Source organism: Populus alba, chromosome 11 (assembly GCF_005239225.2).
Source record: "Populus alba chromosome 11, ASM523922v2, whole genome shotgun sequence".
In the NCBI taxonomy this organism is placed as follows: Eukaryota; Viridiplantae; Streptophyta; class Magnoliopsida; order Malpighiales; family Salicaceae; genus Populus; species Populus alba.
Window position 1 is genome coordinate 13,212,975 of NC_133294.1, and position 20,616 is coordinate 13,233,590.

Consider the following 20,616-nt stretch of genomic DNA (forward strand, 5'->3'; position numbering starts at 1 on the left):
TAGATTTTGAGACTTGCTAATATTATGAAGGGTTTGGAACTGTGTTTTAGAAAAATCTTGATTTTTTAAAGTTTTGAATTATAATAATTTTTTATTTTTATATTGTTTTGATGTATTAATGTTCAAAAATAAATTTTTAAAAAATAAAAAATATATTATTTTGATATTTTTTCAAGCCAAAATACATTTAGAAAAACAACATCTACTACACTTTTAAATATACATTACGCTACATCTATCTTTGTAAATTTGGTGACTATTCAGTCCAGAGGAAAGTATCAATCAATCCCTATAATCGTAAAGAGATTCGAGATTATAAAAGCTCTATCTCGGCACTTAAATGGAAGAATATTATAATCCAAGTCCATATCATATGTTTTTTAAGTGCTGAAGGAAATGCATCAATTAGTTATTAGTTGGTTATTAGGAGCATACTAATCCAAGTTGATAAATAGTTTTCAAATTAGTGGATGGCCCGAAAGTTTTGGGTTTCCGTCCATCCCATTTGAAGTCGAAAACCATGTCTGTGGATATTACAAAGAAAGAAGAAAACGAAAGTCTCTTAATGACTTGTTAAAAAGCCATCCTTAACTTTTCTTAGTAAATGGCAAGCTATAAAACCTCAAGAAAGAGAGAGTTTGGCTACCAGGGAAAGTTTAAATCTTAACCTTTTCTGCAGTGATTGAAGATCTAAATAGGATAAACTTTTAGTATGTTATTCTTGTTGGGTTTTTGAAACATATACACATAGGAAAAATAGTAAATTTTAAATTTTTTCAGAAGTCTTAAAGAATCTCGTTAGAAAAATCTAGAATTATTTAAAGTTTATGCGAAGATTACCCGAAGATTTGAATTTCTTTCGACTTGGAATATAAACTTTAAGGTTGGGTTGTCGCAAACTACAAGCTTTCCAGTTGTCTGGCCTCTAAAGTTAATACACACGAACCACTAGTAAGAAATCTCTTAAACCCTTTTAGAAGAGAGATTGTTATACTTTAAAGTGATAGCTTGTGCAATGGAAGTCAGTTCCTGAGGTGTGGAGGAGGTTAATGTTGCATGAAGATTCAGCATTTGGATTGGTTTAGTGATACGATTTTGGTCTCTGGTAATCATGGGATGGTTAGGGCATTGGACAATATTGGTTTGTGAGACTTGGAAGTGGGGTCTGGCACTTACTGTAAGTTGGGAGATCAATGAAGAAGATGGAGAAGGATCAGCAGCAGGAGACAATTCTGGTGCATGTATTTCAGGAGTGCAAGAAGGCGGTTGTGCTGGAATTGGCATAGAAACTGAGAACAAGTGGAAACCAGGAGACAACTGGTGGGTGGGATGGACAAGGTGACATGGATGTGAAACTGGTGTAGGGAAAAATTGACTCAACAAATTTTATATGACGGGAAGCATAGGTTTTGGAAGTCTGAGGCTCAAAACAGAGATATACACTTTGTGATAATGAGTAACCAATGAAGACACAGGGCTTGGATTTCGGTTCTAGCTTATGTGAGGAATAAGGACGAAGCCATGGATAACATAAGCAGCCAAAGCTTTTTAACTTAGAGTAGTTTGGTGCAGTTTGGAAAATTAATTCAAAGGGGCTAGAGAATTGGAGTGTTTTGGTAGGCATTATGTTTATCAAATAGATAGCAGTATTGAATGCTTGAGGCAAAAAAGATAATGGAAGTGAGGCATGGGTGAGGAGTGTAAGGCCAGTTTCTACAATGTGACGATGTCTTCTTTCGAAGTAGCCATTCAATTCAGGGGTATGGGGAGGTGTTGTGAGGTGAGTGATTCCAATGTCACCTTGTCCTTATTCCTCTAAGTTTTAGGCACATTTCAGGTGACATTGATTAGCTATTAGGGTCTAGATAGCTAATGGTATCAATGAGGTTTTATTGGTACCTGCATTTCAGACGATATTGATTAGCTATCCGGGTTTGGAATGTTAATTGATGAGGTTTCAACGGTGCCAGCATTTCTTAAATTTATTAGTCGTTCCCAAGCAATTTAGTGACTAATGATGTTAGTAAAGATTACTAACATCGGCATGATTACTCTAGGTTTAGTGAAAAAGATAAGTTGATTAACTATTCCAGGTCGTGAATAGTTGATGATATTAATGGGTCACATTAGTATCGACAATCATTTCTGGTGTGATTAGTTACTTTGGGTAAGGAGGCTAATGATGTGAAGGGTTATTGACATTGAAACTTTGATGGTAAACCATATATGAATAAGAATTTATTAACTATTCTGAGGAAGGAATAACTAATGATACTAATCAATTGTATTGATATCGGCACGTGAATGTAATTGATTAGTCTAGCCCAGTATTAGAAGACTAATGATACTAATGAGATTTATTAGTGTCGGCGATTACCTTCTAGAAAATGAAAGGGAAAATATTGATTAGTTATTCCAAAAGAATGAGTTAAGCTAATGATACCAAGAGATGAATATCTTGGTATCAAGTGAGAATTGATTTATAAAGAAATGGTGTTCGCAAACTGTTGAGTTGTGTTGAGATTTTCAAGATGAAATTATTATTGGCAAATGAGATAGGATATTAGATGGATATTGGTAATAGATGGAAAATATATGTTGTAAAAGAGGTTTATGCCTAATTTTATATATCAAAAGAAATTCCATAGAGATTATTACTTGTCATTGTTATTGCTTGTTACTACCTTTTATATTTATGTGTACACATTAACCTCTATTTTTAGGTCCATCAGGGTCGCGTCGGGAGTGATATTAGGTTAGTTATCTTTTGCTTTTAACCATGTAAATTATTTGTAAATTAAAAAAATTATCTTCTAATTAGGGTATTGGTCGTATACAACACACAAGAAAATGTTGTTTTTTTTTTGTTTTTTAGACACATACACATATATATTTGCAACATTTTGTATAAAATCAGGTATTTTAATATCATATTTGTATTTCTACAATATAAAAATACAAACCACAAAATAAATACACGAGACCAACAATCTCACTCGTTTTGTTTTTTAGAGTTGGGTCCAACTCGGCCCATGTGGCTGGGCTGATCCCAGTAGGCCTAGCCGGGTCACTTACCCAAACTAGTGACCTGGCTGGACACAAGAGGCACGCGTGGGTTTCCTCACGCGTGCATTGCTCAATTATTGTTCAAGTGAATTATAATTCACTTGAACAACAAACACAAAGGCATGCACAATAACTATGTAATTAAAATGCAAAGTGAAAGGAATGCATGGAAACTTACCTGGTGCTAAGACGGGCAAAGACGATGGCACTGAAGCTTCTGCGCACGGCTGGTGGTCACTAGTTCTGAAGACAAAAAAATAATGGCCATGCTGGTTTTGGTATGTTTTTTCTCTTCTACTGATGCTCTTTCTGAAGATGGTGAAGATGATGGCGATAAAGGTGTGGTGTGCTGGTTGAATTGACGCCTTTGTCTCTGTGTTTTTTTCTTGCTTTTGACTGTGTTGTTCTGTTGCCTGCCTCTTTCTCCCTTCTTCTTCCTGTTTTCTTCTCTTTTCTTTCCCTTTTCTCTGTTCTATTTTCCTTTTCCTTTCTTTCACAGTAACGAAAAGATGAAAGAAAGAAAAAACTCTCTGCTCTCCCCTGTTCTCTGTGTTTTTTCTCTCCTCTCCCTATCTCTTCTTTTTCTTTTGCCTACTCTTTTTTTCATCCCCTTTTTTGTTAGGTCAGTAGAGGAGGTATATATATAGCCTATACATAACTCTATTTAGGAAAGATTCAATGCACTAATCTAGGATGTAAATCTCGACTGATTTACAATCAAATAAAACAAAATAGGAAACCAAAATATTCTGATTCATATTCTGATGATTCTAGTAATTACTTTCCTCATTAACACCTCATCCCAGCCATTTGTGTTAGGGATAAAACCCTATCCATTAGATGATGGTGAGGTTCCTCTCTTCATGTCATTTTGCAGTTGGCACAAAGGAGGCGCAAAATGGTTCCCTTGCTGGCATTTTCTCGTAGCTGCAAATCTGGCGTGACAAAAAAAGAGGGCTATCTTGTACATGCCAATTAACAGAGGAGAAATTCAAAAGAAAAACTAGTGGGAATGGTTATGTAGAGAAAAAGGAAAGAATTGCAGACAGGGAGGGGAAACAAAAATGAACAATACCATGCTAATTAATTCCTATGGGTTGTTTCATGCTGCCAAGTCCCAAACGATGGTGTTTTTTCTTTGTGAAGAGAAGCAAAATATAATCCAGCATGGCAGCCAATAACATCAATTATTATAGCGTTTTCTAATCCAGTCCCTATTCTCAATTCCTTCAACGAAACCAATTAACTTTTCAAATTTTAAAATTGGTCTTTAATTAACCCGATAAATCCTTGAAACATTAAATTGGGTTCCTCGAATCAGACCTGCAAACTCAGGTCAGGATCCTTCTCGCAGCAGGATTTTCTACTTTTAACTAGACATTCAAACGGGTATATTTGGAGCTTCTGATATCAAAATCTGGCGATTCAAAAACTCAAATTCATCTACACGTCTAGGAATACAATTTTCATGTAGGATTCAAAGTAAGATAAAATCGTTGTGAAGAACAGAATCCGGCCACAATCTAGTTGGTCAAAAAGGGTTTCCTGATAACTATTTAGAATAAGTATTTATTTATCAGAATCAAAGAAAAAATCTGAAGAATGGATTTTTTTTTTGTGAAATAAGAGGAAATTATGGAAAAAATCATACATATAATTTTTATTTTTTTTTACCGATATCCCTTATTCCTAATTAGGAAACCTCTATGAACAAGATAAAAGAACAAATTTTTTTTCCATGAAATTCAATTGGGCAAGGTAGTAAATTAGATTTTTCATCGAACAATGACACTGTTCGAAATCCTCTTAGTGTGTTGAATCCTAAATAGCTAACCAAAGTGGGCTTGGCGGCCCTATTTCATAAGAAAGAGGCCCTTCAATAAATTCCCTAAAAGAATAAAATAAAGGCATCTTCTTTCTTTTTCTCTTCTCGCTTTGTCCGCTTACTATTTTCGCTTTAAGATTCAGAAATTGACAATATCGAGTATCCCAATATGACTGAGAGTTTGTGACACGATCAAAAGATTTGATGTCTTATCCTAAGTGCAGGAGTGTCAAAGTAATAAATAACCCGGCAAGACTGGGGTCGAACCATACGGAGGTGGACTATATAAATTATAAATAACAACAACAACAACAATGATGATGGTGATGATAATGATGGTAATGATGAGTTAAAGAGGACTTTGAGATGTAAAATTAATGTGAAGATTAAACATGATAAAAACAAATGTCAAGGTTAGAGGATCCACTAATATTATTAGAGATAAGTAAAGTATAAACTCTTTATAAATTATCAACATGATCATATTAATCATCTTATTTACTTAATACCATACTTATAAATTTTATCAGGTATTCATGATGTTAACTTAAGCTGACAACAAATCAAGTTCCTCTAATAATAACAATGTCGGCCGAAGACTATGAAGGATCAAGTATTTGATGTACCAAGTGTTATACAACACAAATCTAGATTAACCATTTAACAAGCAAGGTATTAAGAATTAATAAGATAAAAATAATAAGACATGTTAATAGCATGTTGTTTAGGATATAAGCATTGAAGTCCATATTGAGTTTATATTATACTTATCCTAACATCATTAGTGAAACCTTTTTACCTTAACATGATAAACTTAGCTATACATTATGAAGAAGAAAAACATAAATAAACAATATAAGAACATAAACATGATATATGTTAACTAAGTATAGTAAAGGAAATGAAAAGCATAAACAAGAGATTAATGAAAGCAAAACTTCAGCATTACAAAAATATAAATGGATAGAGCAAGAACATGATCTTGATCTAAGAACCAATATGCCTAAATGAATGGCAAATGCCTCCTTTTATAAGCTAAAATTCAGAACTATTCATTTGGTAATTGATTATTGATGTAGTGGCCAACTATTGATTTAGTGGACGTGGTGGACAGCAGCACTCAAGCATTTTAGATGGATGAAATGACATTGATTCAATCAAAATTTGGCAAAGTGTTCTACATAAAAGTTGTCTAAAATCATCTACTCTTTCCACCCATAAACTTTCAGAGCATTTGGATCACTAGAGCACGAGATATGGCTGAAATACTGAGTAGTGCTTCTGGTGGACATGGTGAACAGCCCTCAAGCTCTTGTCTGGATGAAATGTCATTGCTAACATCAGAATTGGAGCAGGTCATCTTCATACAAGTTGTTGGAAATTATCTTATCGTTCCACTCGCCAAATTTGACATCATTTTGCCTTCTAGAACTCCAGCTATGGGTAAATATCTAAGCATTGTTTGGGCTGGATTGTAGAACAAATTCTGACTTCTCTTTTATGGCCAAACTTTGAATTTGAAAATAGCAGATTTGGGTCTTCCACTATTCATGAACATTGTAGGCCTATCTCTTAGCTTTCTATTCATATAAACCAAACTAGAACCCAAGAACTATAGCTCTAGATATGACCCAATGACTTAATAGTGTTCCAATTTGAATTGAATCTGCATCTCCTTTCTAAGCTTAGCCTTTTCTTTGTCCTTTCACTTTCAATAGTTAATCACAGCAACTAATCCTTTGAATTGTGAGATGTGCATGTATTTAAAATGAGTATTTACCATAAATTAAAGGTATCTTATATTATCAAACTTGTTATTATAAAATATACTCTAGTTAAGGAGTTATTGATACTTCAAGTGCAAAATGATGATATAAAACCTTGATAAAAATGCACTTTTAAGTATTAATCAGTTTGACCTAAAAACAGTGGGCCTTAGGACCCAATAAAGGTGTAAATCAATTCTTTTACATGTCATGAATGACAAAATATAGCTGGGATGGTCAGATATTGCATATCAAAATCAAAGTCTAAGTTAGAACAAAGTTGGTATCACAACAGAATTGCGACAGCAACAAAATCAGTTCTTTTTAGTGCAAATTCTGAGGAATTTATCCAACCTTCAAGACCAGATAAAAAAGAAACGAATTTAGCATTATGAAGACTCCTAATTAGCCTAAGAATCTTGATGATTTTGGCAGTAAAGGGGGAGGATAAAGAGAGTAGAAAACAGTTGAAACAAGGTTCAAAACACATTTCTTTCTTCTCTACTTTTGTCAATCTTTCAGCAGCCATGAGCTAAACTCTTGCATTCTATTCAAAAGAGGTACACCCCATCTCCAACACGTGGAGCCCAAAAATTAGTAACAACAATATGTATCAGTCTCAACAACTAATTAATATCCAGTATTAATATAGCATTGACCATGAACATTTAGGGAAAAGGCTTTGATGTAATAGACATTACTAGAAAATCTACAAATATAAACAGAATCACGTTTGGTTTTTTTTTCTGTCGGTATTTTGAGGTGATATTTATCGACCAAATTTTTTCCATTGCTAACTACCGACAAAAATATTTTGTTGTATATACTGAGGGAATCTCAGTCGGAATAGAAAGAATTTTATAAAACCAAACAATACAATAACATGAAAGTTTTTGTGGATGATTTTACCAACACAATTACAGTTGGATTTGAACAGGGATGTCCATACCACTGTATGGTTGACGGATCTATTATACCGACATAATGGTTGACAGATTGACAAATAAATTTTTTTTATTGGTAATTCCATTGACAATAGTTAATATATGAACTGGCCATTGACCCTCCCCTCCCTTATTTCTCCTTCTTCCCATTTGCATCTAAACAAAACCCCCCCTCCTCTGCAACTAAGCAAACAACCCCCTCTCAGCTCAACACAACTCATCTTTCTTCAACTTTTCTAATCATAGCATTCGTATTCTGATTTACTGTGGATTTTTTATGTTAAGTAGATCTATTCTTTTTTCTTTTTTCTTTTTAATTTGAACACAATTTTAAAATATCTAGCATGTTTTTTAGCATATGTATTTTGTTTGAGTGTTGTTTTATTGTTTTTTCTCAAACAAAATTATTGTATGGATTTATGATTTTGTACATGTTATGGTTTATTTTAGATTTTATAAAATTGTAATTGTTTGTAAATTGTTGAAACTTATATTAAATTACTAACTCTGGTGTGTTGTGATGAAATAAATAATAACATATTTAACAAGTCCATTTAATATTGTCAATTTTATTGTCAAGTTGTAATTTTCGTAAATTAATGTGTATAAATTTATATATACATAAATAATTAATAATGAATTAAAAGAAGTATTAAAATAGATTGGATAATCTTGAGCTAAATCTGTATTTTTACAAATTTATTTATATTAATAGATTCAAACTAATCTACAACACTGTTACATGCAGCCACATGGTTTTGAAAATTGAAGTTTTGGATGACACTGGCGATAATCATCAGCTGAAAATATATTGGATTTTTTAGTCCCAGTAAATTCTTTAAAATCATAGAGCTTCATATTTTGTCAAATAAAGAGTGATATTGATTACATACAAAAAAAAAAATAGACATGGAGATTATATAGAGAGTGATATCGATCATAAAGAATGACAATCCACGCAACTTCTTTTACAGCATTCTTTATTTTTTTACGAAATTGGCCCATCTTTATGGAGTCATGTATTTTTTCAACATCAAAATGTGATCTGCGAATTCACTACAATCCCCTTCCATTATGCACCGTCAAAACAGAATTTGTGCAAATATTTATATGTTTTTTACAAAAGTATTCTTCATAAGATAGAACTCACAATCTCAAAAGAATTGCTAAAATTTTGTTAAATATACAGCTGCAAAGTGTCACATCCTCATCACTGAGTATCAAATTATACAGATTTTCTAGTTTCTAAATATTGATCAAGGTAGTGGTTGCTCAGTAATCAAGAAAAATTAGTCAAGGTTGTTGTAACTCATTTTTGGGTCCCCATGAAAAATAAAATAAATGGCCAAAAGAGTTTAGAAAAAATAACAGCAGGCAGAAGCACTCAGAAAACAGTCAGAAAATTGGTCAAGGAATTTAAAAATACAAGGATTGAATTTTTGACAGTATATTCTTGAAGTATGAAAGCCCTATTGAGAAGGAAAATTTGAATTTTGAGGAGAAAAGCCCAAATTTGGATGTTTATGGATTTAATTGGATTTTTATTTGAATTTATAGAAGATTTGATTGCAAGAAAATTTGATTTTTAAGTCAATTTGGGCTTTAATTAGAAGAAATTTAAGTTCTGGGGCCAAAATATATTTTTTAGGAATTTATTGGGTCAAATCAGGGGCTTAATTGCATAAATATTGAAGTTTAATGGCCAATTAGGGACTTAAATAAGAAAATCCGAAACCAGGGACCAAATTGGAAGAGGCGCGTAAATGGAGGGGCTGCAATTATTCGGTTCAGGGGCCTAATTGAAGAAATTGAAAGTTTATTAATCAATTGAGGGCTCAATTGCATAAATCAGAGGCCAAGGACCAAAGTGAAAAAGGCGGCCAACAAAAGGGGCGGGGACCGAATTTGGAGGGCTGATTTGAAGTTTGGCCATTTAAATGAAACGACGCGTTTTATCCAAAACGACGCCGTTTCATATATATATAAAAAAAAAAAAGAGGAAGACCAGAACGGTGTCGTTTTGAACGACACTGTTCATCTTCCTCCTTCCCCCCGATTTAGAAGCAACAGAAGACGAAAATTTTGAAAACCTTCCCGCCTATCTCTCTCTCCTCGCCCCCACCGAAGCCCCACAAGACCACCGAACGGGTCACTGGCCGACCAGCCGTTGCATGATTGAAGGCGCACTAGCAAAAGGCACACCGGTTTCCCTTATAAATAGAGAGACCGAAGGAGAGAGAGGACGACCCGAAGAGAGAGGGAGAAGAGAAATAAGGCACGAAAGAGAGAGAAGAATAGAAACAAACCGAGAAGAAGGAAACCGAAACCAAAAAACCAAAACCAAACCGAGAACAGACAGCCACTGAGAACGAAAAAAAACGAAGGAGAGGGGAGGAGGAAGAAATTTTTCACCACTGTTAGAAACAGACACAACGCCGCCCGGAGCCGCCATCCACGAGCCACGCCACCGCAGCCCCGCCAGCAAACCACCGTCTCCAGCCCCGCCAGGTACGCTCTCTCCCCTGCATTTTTTTTTCTCTTCTTCTGTAGGTTTCGTCTCCTGCATGCAGAATTGTTCTGCATGTAGGGGATGGGGGGGAAATTAATTCCCCCCGTTATGTTTTCTCTTCTGGGCCAGACGGGTTCTGGCCCAGAAACATGTATATGGGCCAGAAGGATTCTGGCCCAACCCAGCGGTCTGGGCCGGATCCGGCCCAGACCAAGTTATTTTTCTTGGGCCGAGATCGGCCCATTCACCTTTCTTGGGCCGAGATCGGCCCAGTCACTTTTCTTGGGCCGATCCCGGCCCAATGACTTGTAGGGATGAGCCCGACCCAGTCAGTTGGGCCGGCCCAGCCCCTTAATAATTAATATATATATTATATTATATTATGTGTGTGTGTATATATATTTTTAAAAACAAAATCTGAAAAAAATCTAAAAACAAATATTGTTGTTTTCTTTTCATATATATATATATATATATATATATTTTAGGGTGTTTGTATTTTTTTATATATATATACTGTAGAGGTATAAATTCAGTATTTAAAATATCCGATTTTCGTCGAGACATCCGAAATTTTCAAAGATAATTTTTTTTTTTTTGCTTTAAAAAATTTCTAAAATTCCTTAAAAATATTAATTTTTTTCGTACATCTTTTTAAAATGACTTAATATTAGTTTGTATTTTTATGCAGTGGAGATACAAATTCAGTATTAAAAATACCCGATTTCGTCAAAAAAAAAAATTTGTTTAAAAAAAAAATAAAATTTCTTGCTTGTTGCATACGGCCAATACTCTAACATGTTTTGAATCTTCTTTTTATAAAAAAAATATATTGGAAGCTTCGAAAGTGTGTTTTCGCATAGATTTCTTAAACACAAATTATTTTCTTGCATTTCTGGATTTTACAACATGTTTGTAAAACTCCAAAGAGTATTGGCCAATATTCCAAAAACTATAAAAATCTTATTTTTGGAGAGGGAATTTATTTATTATTCACCGCTAATGTTTGGATAAAGAAATCCTTAAAAGGATGAATATCCAAAATATTATTGGGAGTAATAAATTCACACACATTCTTGAAAGAAGCCTTGATTATAATCGAGGACATTTCAAAATTTAATTTTTTTTTTTTTATTTCACGATTGACGAGCCTAGAAAATACCAACACCATAGCAATTATAAAGCAAACCAAACACCAAGCAGCTTACCTTAGGTAGGACGTACTAGGGGTGCTAATACCTTCCCTTTACGCAACCAGTCCCTTGCCTTAGAATCTCTGAAAGACCAGTTAGGGTTCCTAGTGACCAAAATACTAGGTGGTGACTCCAAAGAACCAAATGAACAAAACAGAATAAAACGAAAGTCGTCAATCGAATGTCGCAAAAACCAACTTTTTTTTTGTTTATTATTTTTTTGGGGTGTGACAGAATGGCGACTCCACTGGGGACCCTTGGACTAAGCTTGATTTGTTTGTTTGTTTATGCTATGTGTTATTGGCTTTTGTTTTCTTATGATGCTTTGTTTAAAAGCTTTAGCATATGTCTTTACATTCTATCATACATGGCATAGTCATGCATCACTTTATTATTATTATTATGTTTTGGAGTGCACACACATGTAACTTTAAGTTTAAGTGGGGGACTAGCAGCTTGCCTTATGACTTGAGTCAAGGTTTAAGTTTGTGTAAACCCTAACTCTTTGCTGAGTGTTTAGACTGATTGTGATTGGTACACGTACCATCCCACTATCTGCTAGACCTCCATATCGCCTTTACGAAGGTTGATCACTGGAACAGCAAGAGACCCTCTTTTAGAGACCCAATAGTAAACCTACCCTATGTCTCACGTAGAGGAACTAGAACCTATCCTTAGGGTGTATGTTCCAATATATCTTTTACATCAAAACAAGTCTAAACCCCAATGCATTTTGAATTGCAGGACTTGTGAACCAAATGGCCATCATCACTAAATCTTCCATCTTAGAGTATGGAAAAAATTCCGAACTGTCACAATTGACTGAAGGAGACTGCCTTAGAAGCGATGCTAAGAAGATGTCACCAATCAAGAACCTGAATTGCATATTGAATTAGGTGAACAAGTTAACGACTCATTTTCAGAATGTGGATAAAGATGCATTTTTTAGGAAATACGGACGTTTGATGGAAATTGCAAAGGTAGAAGTTTTAAGCCCAGCTGTGCGAGCTTTAGTCCATTTTTGGGATCCAGACTACCGATGTTTTTCCTTTGGAAGCATAGACTTGTGCCCCACGGTTGAGGAATATGGATTGTTGACCGAGTTTCCCAACGACCTGTATCGGATTTATTCTCCTTTAAGATCCGACAAGATCATCCCTGAACTGTCAAAACTACTCAAGATCTCCAACTTGGAAAAGTTTCAGGAGAAGAATGGTACCAGTTTGAAATGGAGGATGCTAGAATTGGAAAAGAAGTCAGGAGTAGAAAAAGAGAGATTGATTGCCCTAGGTATATTTGGCCTTGTGTTGTTCCCAAGTCAGATTGGTTTAGTGAGTTTGGAGGCCGTTGCTACTTACGTGGAGTATGAGAATACACGAATCAATCCAGTGGCTGCTATTTTAGCCGAAACAATTTTGACACTTAACCATTGTAGGAGGGTCGGAAAAGGAGCAATGAGATGTTGCACGCAACTGTTGTATATTTGGATGGTTAGCCATATCGAGACAAAGAAACCTGTCTTCAATAATTTTTGGTGGTTCACCCAAAAACCCCTCAAGTTAGTAGAAGAAGAAGAATGGGGAGATCTAGACAACCAGGGTTGGGTTGATAAATTAAAAGGTTTACCTAATAGCGAGTTTAAGTGGAGGGCCCCATGGGTAATGATAGTGAAGGTCCTAATGAGTTGTGGACAAAGGCGTTGGGTACCATTGGTGGGGATTACGGGTTATGTGAGTTATGCTCCTGCCTTAGTGGTAAGACAACTTGGGGGCATGCAGTTTGTTCCCAGGACTATGGGAATCGCTCAATTCTCTGGTTTGTTCAAAGATCCCATGGCAGAAGAGGTTTTGGAGATCATCAAGCAAGATTGGAAGCATCTAGTGTTGGTGGAGATAGAAGGGTTGAGAGATCCAAGTGTGAGCGAAGGATATGTAAAATGGAGAGACTCAGCTACTTCAGCCACGCCTCGCGTAGAAGCTAAATCTCCTCAAGATGTAGCAGAGCCTATTAAGAGAAAAAGGGTGAACATTGAAGATGATTCAGCTGCTTCAGCCATGCCTTGTGTAGAAGTCAAATCTTCTCCAACTGTAGAGGAGCCTATCAAGAGAAAGAGAGTTAGTAATGAAGAAGACTTGAGCAGGCAAGTGGAGAAACTACGAATAGAATTGAGCAAGAGCAGAAAAGACAAAGCAATGTTGGAAGAAATGATGCTAGAACAGGATAAAATGAGAACATTTCTAGATGAGCAAATACAGTCTAGAGATGAGAAAATAACAAAGCTGGAGTTAAAGTTGGTTGAGGAGAAGATTGCTAAGGAAGGAAGTGAGAAGGAGCTTAAAGGGTTGAGTTTGGATTGGATGCAAAGTTGCTCTGAACTTCAAGCAATGGAGATGGACTTTAGCGATTGCCAAGAAAGTGCAGAATATTACCAAGAAAAATTTGCGCAAGTGCAATTCGAGCTGATGGATAGAATTAAGAAGTATGAGGATTTGAATAAGAAATATATGGAGTTGGAAAGCGAAAGGGGAGGATTCGAGGATGTTAAAGCAGAGTTAGCAGTCAAGAAGAATGAGATAAAAGTTATGAGGATAAAGCTTGACAAAGAACGTGAAAAGTCGAAGTATTTAGACGAGAAGCTAGTAGCAATGGAAAAGCACAAAGATCAAATCGACACCAACAACACTGCTTTGAACAGAACCAACATGTTGCTCATAGAAAAAATGATCAAAACAGATGAGCAAATGGACGAAGCTGCTGCACATGCTCGAATTGTTAGAATCAATGCGCGGAATGTGGGAGGAGACATCATTCGCTATCGCCGAAGCCTAGCTGAAACTGATGCCTTTCTAGGGAAGATTGAGAACCGCGGTTTTGCTCTCTTACCTTTGGCTAAAGAATTTAGGGAGGAAAGGGATTAGCATGTTGTATTTTTTTTCTAAATGTATTTTTATCCAAGCATTAATGAAAAGGGCGTTGACCCATCTTCTTATGCAAAAATCTGTCTCTTGGTGAACATGATTCAAGCAAACGACTCGAAAGGCAGAACTCCTATCAAAGCAATGTGACAAGAGAATGCTTATAAAGTGATGGTTGTTATTCGTTCACAATAAATACATTTTTATTGGCTGCATCCATACCCAATAAAACATGCATTTTTCAATCATGCATCCATCACAATCATACATTTTTCTCATACATCTATGCATGCATCTACAGATTAAGAAACATAGGTCCCCCTCCTAGAATCCACAACACTCGACAAAGAGAAAGAATGGAAAACGAAGGAAGGTCACAACCAGAAGCTCAGTACCAAAGAGAACTTGAAGGAGTTCGGAATGATGTGGCGCACTTAACCAGTATGTTAGAGCAAATATTAAGAGCCAGAGATGGAGAGGGAACATCTACTCAACCAAATGAAGCACCAGCAGCAGCTCAAATTCCTATCGCACCTATAAACATAGGGGCAAATACACCAACTAAGCAGAGTCCTGCTCGGCCCATCCAAATCCCTATTACAATGGATTTAACAAACGAAGATCCACATGACTTTAAATTCTCTAATCATGAAGGAGATGATAAGTGGACTGCCCTAGAAGAGAGGCTAAGGGCAATTGAAGGAAATGATTTGTTTGACCCAATTAGGGCCGCTGAAGTATGTTTAGTACCTAATATTGTCATTCCAAAGAAGTTCAGAGTGCCGAAGTTTGTTAAGTATACTGGGATGGAATGCCCGAAGACCCATCTCCGCTCCTACTATAACAAAATGGCAGAGGTTATCCACGATGACAAAATATTAATTTACTTCTTCCAGGATAGCCTGACTGGATCAGCCCTCAGTTGGTATATGAGGTTAGACAATATTAGGATCAGGAAGTGGACAGACTTGGCGGACGCTTTCTTAAAGCAATACAAGTTTAATCTAGAGATTGCTCCTGATAGGACCAGTCTGATTAGTATGGAGAAAGGAACTCAAGAGTCCGTAAGGGCTTATGCTCAAAGGTGGCGTGACCAAGCTATCAATGTGCAACCTCCGCTGATAGAGACAGAAATGGTGACTTTGTCTGCCAATACTTTCAGGGCTCCATACTATGAACACCTTATGGGTAGTTCAGCACAACATTTCTATGATGTCGTGCGGATCGCCGAGAGGATTGAACAAGGGATCCGAAGTGGGAGAATTGCAGAACCTCTAGAGAAGAGAGGTTTCATTGGAAAGAAGAAAGAAATTGAGGTGAACAACTTAGAAAGGAGAAGCAAAAACTATCAAATACCTACCCCCCGAGTCACTAGTATCAACTTTTCCAAACCCCCCACTCCAAACCAGCCCAATCAAATAAAATTCCCAGCAAATAACCACAACAATTACCAAAGAAAGGATAAGCAACCATCAGAAGAACAACTACCACCTTTACCAATAACCTTAAAAGAGTTGTATGCCAAGCTGTTGAGTATTGGGCAGATAGCTCCCCTACCCATACCACCTATGCAGCCACCTTTCCCTGCCTGGTACAACCCCGAGGTGACTTGTGAATACCATGCTGGTCACGCAGGCCATAGCATTGAGTCTTGCTTTGCTTTTAAAAGAAAGGTGTTGCAACTGATCAAAGTGGGATGGGTCACTTTTGAGGATTCGCCCAATCAGAATTCAAACCCTTTACCTAAACATGTTGATGGTAGGGGAGGAGTGAATACCATGGAGATTGGTAGCAAAAAGAGGGTGTTGAAAGTGACCATGGCCAAGCTATACTTGATGTTGGTGCAGTCGGGACATTTGGAAGAAACGACTGAGTACTGCATAGGGGAAAGTAACTTTTGCCCTTTCCATAAAAAGGAAGGGCATCACATTGATGAATGCATTGAATTTCATCAAAAAGTTGCAAGAATGCTAACTCTAGGAGAGTTAAGGATGGAGGCCGCAAGTGACAATGAAGAGGTAGAGATGATAGAGAATAAAGAGAAATGTAGAATCCAATCAACAAGTAATGGTCGCTCAAAATTGGTATTAACTAGGCCCTCATATGCAAGCAAAGTAGACTATGGAGCGATGCCTGGAGATTATGGTTATACCTCGAATATTGAAGCTCCTTTGTCGCTGTTCCGAACGGAGATAAGTGGGCTAACTCGGAGTGGTCGTTGTTTCACACCTGAAGAACTAGAAAGACAAAGAAAGGCTAAAGGTAAGGAGGTGCTGGACCTCGATAAAGAGTTTGAGGTGAATAAACCTGTGACCGAGGAAGAAACAAATGAGTTCTTGAAACTGATGAAGCACAGTGAGTACAGTATAGTGGATCAGTTGAAGAAGACCCCTGCTAAGATCTCCATCATGTCATTAATACTCAGCTCCGAGCCACACCGTAATGCTTTGCAAAAAGTATTGAATGAGGCCTATGTGCCCCAAGATATTGAGCAAAAGACTATGGAGCATCTAGTAGGGAGAATCCATGCTGCCAATTACTTGTATTTCACGGAAGATGAACTTGACGCTGAAGGAACTGGACATAACAAGCCCTTGTATGTCACGGTCCGATGCAAGGATTGTCTCGTCGGCAAAGTTCTCATTGATAACGGCTCGGCCCTGAATGTGTTACCAAGGCACATGCTGGATGAATTGCCAATAGATCCCTCACATATGCAACCCAGTGTAATAACGGTGAGAGCGTATGATGGCTCATCAAGGCCAGTTATAGGGTCAATTGAGGTCAAACTAGCCGTGGGTCCACAAGTCTTTCTAGTAACCCTTCAAGTGATGGATATCCACCCTTCCTATAGCATGCTGTTAGGAAGGCCATGGATACATTCTGTGGGAGCTGTCACCTCTTCGCTACATCAATGTTTAAAGTACATTGCCAACGGTGTCCTGGTTACTGTTAAGGCTGAGGAGACTATATCAATGGTAAGAAATGTGGCGGTTCCATTCATTGAAGTAGAAGATTGTAAGGACGGAAACCTTCATGCATTTGAAATTGTGAATACCGAGTGGGTGCCCGAGAACACTGTGGTGAGGAAGCCAGAAATCTCGGAAGCCACTAAAATGGCCGCTAAAACCTTTATGAAAAACAAGATTCCTTTCCCATACGATATGGAGCGAGGAAGGCTTGAATGGAGGGGTATAGTCAAATTAAAAGCTGTAGAACAGAGGTTTGGGCTTGGATATAAGCCCAAGAAAGAGGATTACAAACGAGCTGCTGGTGCAAGAAGGGAGAAGAGAATGGCTAGGATTGAAGGAAGGAAGCCTGTAGAAGAAAACTTAGCCATCCCTCCTATCAGGATTTCATTTCCAAAGGCCGCATATGTGATACAACCTGATGGGGGACATGGAGACCTCTTTCAGAAGCTTTCTTCAATGAACATAAACACTTTGGAGGAAAATCAAGTCAAGGACATTGCTGAGAAATTTGAATCTAAAAGGAGGATTGAAGAGCTGCCACAATTAACCATCCACACTTTGGAAGAAGTCACCGTCAAGACTTTTGTTCGGAAGCTAGCCGAAGGGGAGAAGTTCCAGAATTGGGAGACCCAAGAAGCTCCATTGGTTTTTAAAATGTAATCAACAATGATTGTTGGATTATATTTTTTATCTATGTTGTTTGCCTTTTCTCTGTTTTGTTTTTATTCATTGACAATCAAGGCTCAAGATGTCAATTGGATTTTATTTTGTTGTGAGCCAATCTTTTATTTTAATGAGATCATGCATTTTCAAAATTCATCTTGATATCTTACTATGCATTTACACATCACTTTCCGCTTTCAGGAACCCTGAAAGTGGATCCTCCACAACAACACCTGCACTTTACATTGAGAATGAATGACCAAAATTTAAAGAATATATAGTGGTTGTAGAAGATGAGGAATGGGAGGAGGAAAACATATGGGAATTCACAAAATTAATAGAGCAACACGAACATGCTTGGAGGCCCGCTAAAGAGGACCTTGAAACCATAAATGTAGGCAATGAAGAAATCAAGCGAGAGCTGAAGATAGGGACTTTGATCACCCCTGCAACAAAGGAAGAGTTGATTGCACTGCTCAAAGATTATGTGGATTTCTTTGCTTGGTCCTACGAGGATACGAACATTGTAGTACATAGAATACCATTGATGGAAGGATGCAAGCCGATTAAGCAGAAGTTAAGGAGAACTCATCCGGAGGTCTTAATCAAAGTAAAGGCGGAAATTGAAAAACAATGGGACGCTGGTTTTTTGGAAGTATCCACAATGGGTGTCAAACATAGTGGTGGTACCCAAAAAGGAAGGTAAAATCAGAGTTTGCGTGGACTTTAGGGACTTAAACCGGGCTAGCCCTAAAGATAATTTTCCTTTACCACACATAGATATGTTAGTTGATAATGCAGCACGCAGCTCCACATATTCCTTCATGGATGGGTTTTCAGGCTACAATCAGATAAGAATGGCGCCAGAGGATAGGGAGAAGACAACCTTTGTAACACCATGGGGAACCTTTTGCTACAAAGTCATGCCATTTGGTTTAAAGAATGCTGGGGCCACTTACCAAAGGGCTATGGTGACTTTGTTTCACGACATGATGCACAAAGAGATTGAAGTATACGTGGATGACATGGTTGCTAAATCTAAAGGGGGAGAGAATCATGTCCAAGTATTGAAGAAATTATTTGAAAGATTAAGGAAATATAAGTTGAGGCTTAACCCAGCAAAGTGTTCATTCGGGGTGAAATCCGGTAAGCTGTTGGGGTTTGTGGTGAGTGACAAAGAGATAGAAGTGGATCCTAAAAAAGTAAAAGCTATTCAATCTATGCCACCCCCCAAGACTGAGAAGGAGGTGAGAGGTTTCTTAGGAAGGTTGAATTACATCGCTCGATTTATATCCCATTTAACCGCGACTTGTGACCCGATCTTTTGTTTGTTGAGGAAGAAGAACCCTGGAATATGGAATGAAGAGTGTGATAAAGCTTTTGAGAAAATCAAGCAGTACTTGCTAAATCCACCTCTACTTGTTCCTCCCGTACCAGAAAGGCCATTGATTTTATACCTAACAGTAACCGAAACAGCAATGGGATGTGTGCTTGGGCAACATGATGAAACCGGAAGGAAGGAGAGGGCCATTTATTACCTAAGTAAGAAGTTCACCGAATATGAGTCTAGGTATACTGTGATTGAGAAGCTGTGCTGCGCACTAGAATGGGCTACAAAGAGATTACGTCAGTATATGTTGTATCACACTACTTGGTTTAATGTCCCAAGTTAGATCCATTAAGGTACATTTGTGAAAAGCCTTATCTATCTAGCCGAATTGCAAGATGGCAAGTTCTTTTGGCTGAGTATGACATAGTATATACGACAAGGAAAGCCGTGAAAGGGAGTGTTATTGCCGATCACCTGGCTGACCATGCTATGGAAGATTATGAGCCGTTAAACTTTGACTTTCCCGATGAAGATGTGTTTGCAATCGAGGAAGAGAAATCAGATTGGTGGGTTATGTACTTTGATGGTGCTGTAAATGTATGTGGTAACGGAGCGGGGGTAGTGATAATCTCTCCTGGTAAGAAGCAGTATCCGGTTTCAGTTAAGCTGCAGTTCGGGTGCACCAACAACACGGCTGAGTATGAAGCTTGCATTCTTGGTTTAGAGGCTGCATTAGAGATGAACATCAAAAAGATAGATGTGTATGGAGACTCAATGCTGATCATTTGTCAAGTAAAAGGAGAATGGCAAACCAAAGAAGAGAAGTTAAGGCCTTACCAAGAATACCTGTCTCAGCTAGCTAAAGAATTTGAGGAAATAGAGTTCACCCATCTGGGAAGGGAAGGGAACCAGTTTGCAGATGCTTTGGCCACACTAGCATCTATGGCCAAGATAGACTTTGGGCACAAGGTACAGCCAGTACACATCAATATCAGAAATAACCCCGCTCATTGTTGCTCAATCGAAAGAGAATGGATGGAAACCCGTGGTAAGCTATGATATCAAGAATTTCATCCAAAACCAGGCATATTCCCATTGGGGCATCCAAAATCGACAAGAAGACCTTGAGAAGGTTGGCAATGGATTTTTATCTTGATGGGGAGATTTTGTATAAGAAATCATCTGACGGGACTTTGTTGAGATGTTTGGATGAATTTGAGGCAAAAAGCACGGTACGGGAAGTCCATTGATTAGTACTTAAAAGTGCATTCTCATTAAGGTTTTATATCATCGTATTGCACTAAAGTATCATTAAAATTCCTAACTACAACATGTTTATAATAATAAGTCTGATAATATATAATATATCTTTAAATTTATGGTAAATGCTTATTTTTGAATGCAGGTATATCTCACAATTCAAAGAGGATTTA

At 37.2% G+C, this 20,616-nt stretch overlaps 1 protein-coding gene across 1 annotated transcript in view; it reads left to right on the top strand.

The window, feature by feature from the left end:
- The first annotated feature begins 1,111 nt into the window (after positions 1-1,111).
- Positions 1,112-20,616, top strand: part of LOC118043689 (uncharacterized) — a 20,151-nt gene continuing 646 nt past the window's right edge. The window contains exons 1-10 of the mRNA XM_073412260.1: positions 1,112-1,324; positions 6,121-6,334; positions 13,185-13,443; positions 13,774-14,007; positions 14,520-17,801; positions 18,217-18,555; positions 18,662-18,824; positions 18,978-19,100; positions 19,251-19,430; positions 19,523-19,881. Coding sequence (XP_073268361.1) covers positions 1,112-1,324; positions 6,121-6,334; positions 13,185-13,443; positions 13,774-14,007; positions 14,520-17,801; positions 18,217-18,555; positions 18,662-18,824; positions 18,978-19,100; positions 19,251-19,430; positions 19,523-19,881 — 5,366 coding nt within the window. The remainder of the gene's footprint in view (positions 1,325-6,120; positions 6,335-13,184; positions 13,444-13,773; positions 14,008-14,519; positions 17,802-18,216; positions 18,556-18,661; positions 18,825-18,977; positions 19,101-19,250; positions 19,431-19,522; positions 19,882-20,616) is intronic.